The sequence below is a fragment of the Arachis ipaensis genome, chromosome B01 (genome assembly GCF_000816755.2).
Source record: "Arachis ipaensis cultivar K30076 chromosome B01, Araip1.1, whole genome shotgun sequence".
Lineage (NCBI taxonomy): Eukaryota > Viridiplantae > Streptophyta > Magnoliopsida > Fabales > Fabaceae > Arachis > Arachis ipaensis.
This window is the reverse complement of record NC_029785.2, coordinates 34,029,615-34,038,070: the sequence shown is the minus strand read 5'-3', so window position 1 is coordinate 34,038,070 and position 8,456 is coordinate 34,029,615. Positions and strand designations below refer to the sequence as shown.

The following is an 8,456-nucleotide window of genomic DNA, read 5'->3' as shown; positions in this document are numbered from 1 at the left end:
AAAGTAAAATTCAATAAAAAAAATCAATGCATATGTGTGGTGATCAAAAAGAGAATGCATGAGTGTGTGAAAAGTGAAGAATGGGTAGTTAGGTTAGCATTGAATTGTATAGGTTGTTATATGTGTTAGGTGAGAGCTTAGGCTAATCAAAGATGCAAATTTCAAGCTCACTTGACCATATGCATCACTACCTTTACTCTAATCCCATTACAACCTATGTATAAGTCCTCATGATATATGTATGCATGCATTAAATAATTGTTAATTGTTAGATGAAAAATAAATCTTGGAAAGTATGATTAGAGGAGGATTGAGTGAATCAATCCTATATACTTGAGCGACTAGAGCGGAAACACTTCCGGTGAGGGTTCGATGCTCAATTCCTTGTTCCCGACTTTCATGAGCTTTCTTCTTGCAAGTCTATTTGAACTTCATTTTGATATTTGAATTGGTGGGATTCATGAATCGTCATATGATCTTAGCCCTACTTGTTTATATATGTTCTTGAAGATTGATTTACTTTTAATCAAGTAGGTAGAATCCCTTTGCATTCAGTTGCATTCATATAGATAGGTGCATATAGCTTCTTTGTATTGAATAAATGTTCATACCCCTTTTCTTGTCCTTCTTTATTCTTAGCATGAGAACATGCTTAGTTTAAGTGTGGGGAGGTTTGATAAACCCGAATTTTGTGGTTTATCTTGTGCTTAATTTGAGAAATTTTATCACCTTTTCTCACATTTATTCAATGAAATAGCATGGTTTTGTAATTCTCCTTAAATTTGTGCTTAAGTGTAAAAACATGCTTTTTAGGCCTTAAATTTGTCAATTTTAATTCACTTTAATTCCATTCGATGCCTTGATATGTTTGTTGAGTGATTTCAGGTTCATAAGGCAAAGATTGGATTGAAGGAATGAAGGAAAAGCATGCAAAGTGGGAGAACTCATGAAGAAATGAAGGAATTGCTATGCTGTCAATCCTGACCTCTTTGTACTAAAACGATCATAACTTGAACTACAAAGGTCCAAATGAGACAGATTTAATTGCGTTGGAAACATAACATCTGAGGCTTCAAAATGATATAAAATTTACCATAGTTTCCTTGCGGTTAGGCGACGCGCACGCGTCCCCCATGCGTGCGCATCGCAGGATCAGCGTGGCCATCTTGAGCAACTCGTGGCCAGCAATTTCTGAGGTATTTTGGGCCCAATCCAACTCATTTCTGATGCTATTGAACCCAAGGATTGAAGGGAGAATGAACCAAGTAGTCATAATTGAGTTTTCATCATGTTTTAGGGTAGAATTCTAGAGAGAGAGAGGCTCTCTCCTCTCTCTAGATTTATGATAGAAATTAGGGTAAAGTTAGGTTAATCTCTCTCAAATTTCTCTTTCAATTCTTGTTTTGATTTCAATTCTCTTTATATTTTAGTGTTTTATTGTCTTAATCTTCTTAGTTTCTCTTGTTAATTTCTTATTTTACTCTCTTTTAAGGTGATGAACAATTGTTGGATCTTGATTTATTCTAATGTAATGTTATGTTTCCATGTCTTCTTTTATGTTTACCTTCATTGCTATTGTTGATTTCTTGCTTATGATAGTTATGGGTTTTGTTAATTCTTGCATTTTATGATGTTTACTTTTATTGCACTCTAGGTGTTTGATGAAATGTTTTCTCTAGTTTTTAAGTAGTTTTCTTGACTCTTGGCCTAGGCTAAGGGAATTGAGAACCCTATGTGGTCAATTTGAGAACCATTGACTCTAGCCTACTACTAAGTTAATTAGTAGCTAGGTTGGGACTTATGGATTGATGTTGATCAAGTCTATTTGGCGTACTTAATGCATTGAGTTAGACATTATACTTACTTCAAGCATAGGAGTAGACTAAATGGGTTGGTCCCTGATAAACCACTATTTTATGGTTTATCTTGTGCTAATTTGAGTGGCTTTTATCAAGTCTTTACTTACTTATTCATATAATTGCATGGTTTTACATTTTCCTTCCTAATCTTGTGCTATGATTGAAAACATGTTTCTTGGGCCTTTACATTGCTAATTTTAATCATCTCTTATTACCATTTGATGCCTTGATATGTTTGTTAAGTGATTTCAGGATTTATAAGGCAGAAATGACTTAGAGGATGGAAAGGAAGCATGCAAAAGTGGAAGAAATACAAGAAGTTGAAGGAATTGCTAAGCTGTCCAGCCTGACCTCTTGGTACTAAATCGACCATAACTTGAACTACAGAGGTCCAAATGAGACAGTTTCAGTTGCATTGGAAAGCTAACATCTGGGGCTTCGCAACGATATATAATTTGGCATAGCTGCCTTGAAGATAGGTGACGCGCACGCGTGGATCACGCGCACGCATGACTTGGAGAAAATTCAATCCACGCGTACGCGTATACGACGCGTACGTGTGACTTTGCCGCGTGCTGGACGTATCAGAAATCGCTGGGGGAGATTTCTGGGCTGTTTCTGACCCAGTTTTCGGCCCAGAAAATACAGATTAGAGACTATAAAGTGGGATAATCCATTCATTCATAAAAACAACTTTCATATTCACATAATTTTAGGTTTTAGATGTAGTTTTCTAGAGAGAGAGGTTCTCTCCTCTCTCCTCCTCTCTCTCTTAGGTTTTAGGATTAGGATTTCTTCATTTTCTCAATTCCAGGTTCAATGTTCCTTTAATTTATGTTCTCTTCTACTCTAATTTATTCTAGTACTCTAGTTTATCTATTTCTCCTATTGATTACTTTATGTTGCTATTTGATTTATGAATTCTTATGTTTAATTTAAATTTCTATTTAATACAAATTGAGGTATTTCAGAATTATGATTGCTTTCTTCTATTTATGTTATTGAGGCTTCCAATTTAATTTATATTTTCCCCCTTTGCTTTGGCTTAAGTAACTGGGGACACTTGAGTTATCAAACTCAGCTGTTGATTGAAAATTGGAATTTGCTGATTGATTTAGATCCCTCTAAAGCTAGTCTTTCCATAGGAGTTGACTAGGACTTGAGGAATCAAATTGATTAGTTCACTTGACTTTTCTTTATTTAGTAAGGGTTAACTAAGTGGGAGCAATAAACAATTTTCATCACCCTTGATAAGGAAAACTAGGATGGAATTTCCAGTTCTTATACCTTGCAATGGTTTTCATGATAATTTACTTTAATTATTGCCAGTTTATTTTCCTGTTCCCTATTTCAAAAATCCAAAAAGATACTTTTTCCATAACCAATAATAAATACATCTCCCTGCAATTCCTTGAGAGACGACCCGGGGTTTAAATACTTCGGTTATAAATTTTATTAGGGGTTTGTTACTTGTGACAACCAAACTTTTGCACGAAAGGATTTCTTGTCGGTTTAGAAGCTATACTTGCAACGAGAACTTAATTGTGAAAATTCTAGATCGCGCGAGAGTCCAGTTCATCAGTCCCTCGTAATTATCAATGTATAGTTTGTAGACAAGGATGGTGATCTCAATTACCTATGTCTAGCCAAGAGTTCTTTTCCTTTTTTTATTAGTTAATTGTCATTTACTTTCTTGCTTTTATATTTTTCTTGCCAATTACAAATCAAACCCCCCTTGTTTTTCATAGCCAATAATTGAGCACTCCATTGCAATTCCTTGTGAGACGACCCGAAGTTTAAATACTTCAGTTAATTTTATTGGGGTTTGTACTTGTGACAACCAAATTTTTTATGTGAGAACTGTTTGTTGGTTTGGAGTTATGCTTACAACGAAGATCTTATTTCTATAAGAGAAATTCTAGACCGACACGATAATTCCTTGCATCAGTACCGATTTAATATTTTCCTCAAAAAATAATAACCACAAGTTGATACAAGAGTTTAGTTACTTATATTAAAGTCTAACCAACTTAGATTAGTCAAGTGGTTAACTCACTCGTTTTCTTAAGCGAATTTAAGGGGTTCAAGCCCCACCTTATTCATGCAATAACCTAGCGGCAAGCGACAGACTCTTAAATAGAGTTCAAATCCATAATGAATTAGTCCTTAACCTAGGCTAAGGGATACCGTGGTCAACTAAAAGAAAAAAAGTAACAGTAAAGCCTATTTAATTTCAACATATTATCAAAAATCAAATTAAGAACTTATGGATCAAAGTGTCTTCATCCTTGGCGTTTATATTTGTACTCCCAACGTTGTTTAAGTCAATATTATCCTAATATTTTCAACCTAACATGATGCTCCTTTTAAGATAAAATTAATTTTTTGTCAACATTTTTCAGCATAATTACCAAAAAGGGTAACGTTATTCATGAGGTTTTGAAGTGTTAGATGTAGAATTGAGGTAAATTGGATAAACGCAAATGCTGATCACAAAAAGTATATACTTATTTATTTTTCCTTAAAGAATCTAGGTTTTGAAGTTTATAGTCCTTCCTAAAATAATTTTGAAATGAACACTGTTCCAATTTTTCCCAAACTGTAAAGTGACCAATAGCCTTCCTATGGAGATGATTACTAATTCTAAGCCAAGAATCTTTACTAAAAGCTTTTTCTTGAAGAATTAACGACCAACTAACTTTGCATTTTGCTATCTTAACACCATCATTTGGAGTAAACAACATCACTTTTGGATAGAGGTTGCCTTGTTCGTTTTGAAAATAGACAGGACCGGGTTGAGTAAACCTCTCATCATTTGACATGCAGCACTCTACACAAGTACATATATAATATATCACATGATGAATAAAAAACTCACGATTTGATTTTAATCCAAGTCATTTGTATAAGATCTGAAGGTTCAAATTTATTCCTCTTAATCTCATATATGTTTCTCACTGAATAATTTTCCATATCTAATGAGAGAGGTAGACTTATAAGAGAACAAGAAGATTAAATCCAAACCATATAATCTCATTTATACAAAACCTTAGAACCTAGATTTATTCCTCTCAATTCGTGTATGCCTAATTTTTGCACTAGATACATCTCCATGTATCCAGCAAAAGCTAAATGAGCTTATATGGAATTGATGTGAGATTTACAAATTTCTAGGGCTAAAATGTTATAATTTAATTGATCGTATAATTTTCTTTTTTTTTAAAAAAAAAAAACACTGTACCAATTGTACTTAGATTTGCTTGCATTTGTGTGAATAAATTTTATCAATTTTCTCGTTAAATATAATATCTTATTATACATCTCTAACATGCTCTTTTTTGTCATTTTTAAAGAAAAGAAAAAAACTTGGTAAAAAATCATAATTAACAATAATTGAAAAAAAAATCCATTTGAAGATTAAAAATCTAATTCATGACTCATTATGGAAAAGATTATTTTTATTGTTGAAAGCTTGCAAGTACGTGGAATACGTTAGAATAGAAAACCATTAGAAATTTCTAATTTCTTTTTTCACAATATACCCTTGTCAAGCACTAATATATGACAAATTGGAATTCTATCTGCTGGCCTATGAATTACTACATTCAAAGTGAATCCTAAACACTTGTTAAAAGTGACAAATAAGCTCATTTTAATACCTCAACTTAGCAACCCCCAAAAATGAGGATCAGCGACTTTTCAGTGCTACTGCATAGGGCAAGTGGTCCAAGAATTTGGTTGATCTTTATGAAAGAAAGACCACCTGTGGCTATATGGGCATGCATGTTGATTACTAAAAACTATAATTAGTTTTTAAATTGTCCCATTAACAAACATATTTAGCACTACATGCTATCAATTATCAAATGTTTAAGAGAGTTTACAGACACAATATGAACAAGTTGTAGCATAAAGTCGTCGGAAATAAATAAAAATATTCTTCAAATGTAAAAACTGGAGTCTTGGAAATAATGGTCCAGCCCCAACATCACTTGTAAAATTCGAAGTCAGTATCGGGCTTCTTCACGTTCGTCCTATAACCCTTCTCAAAGTCCTTTGGCAATATGACGTATCTGTTCTTGCGAACAGCATGCATGCCTGCTTCTTGACAGATTGCTGCTATCTGCAGCCACAAACAATCATCACAATTAAATGCAATTCATGTAATGCAAAGAACTGATGCTATGGTATAGTATAATGTACTTGTATAAAAACAATTAGCATCATAGAAAAAAGTTTAAAAAAAAAAGGAAAGAGAATAGGATATGAACAAACCTCGGCAGCACTAATTTTATCAGGTCGTGAAACATAATCTTCCAGGTCCACCTCATCACTTAAGTTCATTTTAGCCGTGCAAACCTGTCAAGAGAGAAAAACACATTAAATAATTGGCTAGCAAGTGCTAATCATAAACCTATTATTCACTATCGGAAGACAATGCAAGTCCAACCAAGACTATGCTTGGAGAAATTGCATGAGGAAAGTTGCTATTTTTTTTTTTTTGGGTATACATGCTTTTGGGCTAATCCCCACTGGAAATCAGCGTCAAATAAGTAATGCTACGGAGGTTTTCTAATATTTTCTTTATAGTAGCTACTAGGTTTTATCAGTTCAGTCCACAAAACAACTGAAAGTTCTAAATAGTAAAATATAAAATGTTCCTTTGACTGTACACAGAATCCAACTTGCTATAAAAATGTAACAAATAGAGTTTCCAAAAAACTAACCTGAAATACAAGCCTCTTTTGGCGTCTATCAGGCAAAGGAAACTCAATTTTGCGATCAAGCCTTCCAGGACGCAAGAGAGCAGGATCCAAAGTGTCAGCTCGGTTAGTTGCCATAATCACTTTAACATTCACAGTTTGGTCAAAACCATCCATCTGAAAAATATAGAAGGCAATAAAACAGGATCAGATAACATTTAAAAACACAGTAGATATTCAAGTTCAAAGTACAATAACACACTAAGTAACTGTCGCAGCCAAGCAGAGCCCAGTAAATAGCCACATAGAACACCTTACAGAATATATTTTTATTATTACCTGATTCAAAAGCTCCATAAGAATACGTTGTACTTCTCTATCAGCACCAGTTTGGGCATCAAACCTAGCAGTAGCTATCGCATCAACCTCATCAATAAATATAATAGCAGGAGCATTCTCTTTTGCAAGACGAAATACATCACGAACCATCCTTGGACCCTGAAAATATAGCAGATAATATTTCAAAATATTGCAGTACAACATGGCTAAACAATTAGGTCCTAATTTCTCATAATACATGTAATTATGTATAATCATGGACAGGAAACAACTGATTATAACAAAACAACTAAACAACAGAACAAAATAGCCATAAGAATAAAGAATGGGGTTCCCATAATACTCAAAATCAAATAGTGATAAATAACAAATTAGTCACAATCTTACAAGCATTGCTAAAAGACTTCATATGCAGATGACTTTGAGAAAAAAGAAATTCATACCTCACCAAGATATTTTTGAACAAACTCAGATCCCACAACCCTAATGAATGCTGCAGTAGTATGATTAGCAACAGCCTTGGCAAGCATTGTTTTTCCAGTTCCTGGGGGTCCATAGAGTAGAACACCTCGAGGGGGATCAATACCAATTTGTTTGTATAACTCATGGTGTGTAAGGGGCAGCTCCACAGCCTCTCGAATTTCCTGCTTTTGGATATCACATCCTCCAATGTCCTAAAAAATATTTAAACCAGATTACGGGGGGCACAAACATTTCATGAACAAAAATAGCTTGAAATAATGACAAATTGATAATGCATACTAAACAGCAGAACAAACAGACATCAGAAAAACCAACTGCTCAAACTTGTTTGTATTCTTCATTGGCTGAACTAAAATAAATTATATTGCAGAAGTTATATTTCACAAACTTCATAGTTCAAAATGCACAGAACCAAGCCAAAATAAGTTTGGGTTCTTCCTTAATAAGTCTCATCCAGTGTGTCTTACATTTCACGAGCTTATTAGAAGCAAATTTGTATGTTCCACATTTCTGAACCACACTCTCTTTTGCTAGTATTCCCAAACATGGCATATAATGATGGGATAGACATCTAAGAGTTTGGATTATTAGCCTATTGCTGCTATTTGGTACTATCAAGTCGGTCTCAAACAGAACAAAAGAAACAGAGAAAAGAGACTCGCAAATATGAATATTAGAATGCGAAAATTCCAAATGTCAGAACAAAAACGGAACCGCAGTAGGAGCATGTAAGACATACCAATAGAAGAATCACACCAAACTGACATCTTCCTCACAATAATCATACTCTCTCTAGGTGCAAGTATTCCCAAATAAACCTCAATTGAAAGCAACTAGAAAATTTTAATCACAATCATAAAAAAATAGAAGCAAAAATCCCTAACTTCCAACTTTCCACTCTTTTCACGTTAAGCAAAAGGGGGAATAAAAAACCGAAAACCTAACCAATGAAACAATTTAATATTTATAGCATCCTCCGTCACTGCAAACCAGCCCATAACTGCAGTATCCATATTCTTTAACCAAAACCCAAACATTTCATTTTGGCACTCTTTCTAAACCAAAGCAAAAC

The 8,456-nt window shown here is 34.0% G+C and overlaps 1 protein-coding gene across 1 annotated transcript in view; it reads right to left on the bottom strand.

Annotated features, from left to right (window-relative positions):
* LOC107628599 (26S protease regulatory subunit 6B homolog) overlaps positions 5,626-8,456 on the bottom strand; it is a 3,482-nt gene continuing 651 nt past the window's right edge. Inside the window, exons 2-6 of the mRNA XM_016331232.2 lie at positions 7,345-7,575; positions 6,902-7,060; positions 6,587-6,739; positions 6,135-6,218; positions 5,626-5,982 (exon numbers count right to left, since the gene is read on the bottom strand). Of these exons, the coding sequence (XP_016186718.1) occupies positions 5,848-5,982; positions 6,135-6,218; positions 6,587-6,739; positions 6,902-7,060; positions 7,345-7,575 (762 nt within the window). The 3' untranslated portion in view covers positions 5,626-5,847. The remainder of the gene's footprint in view (positions 5,983-6,134; positions 6,219-6,586; positions 6,740-6,901; positions 7,061-7,344; positions 7,576-8,456) is intronic.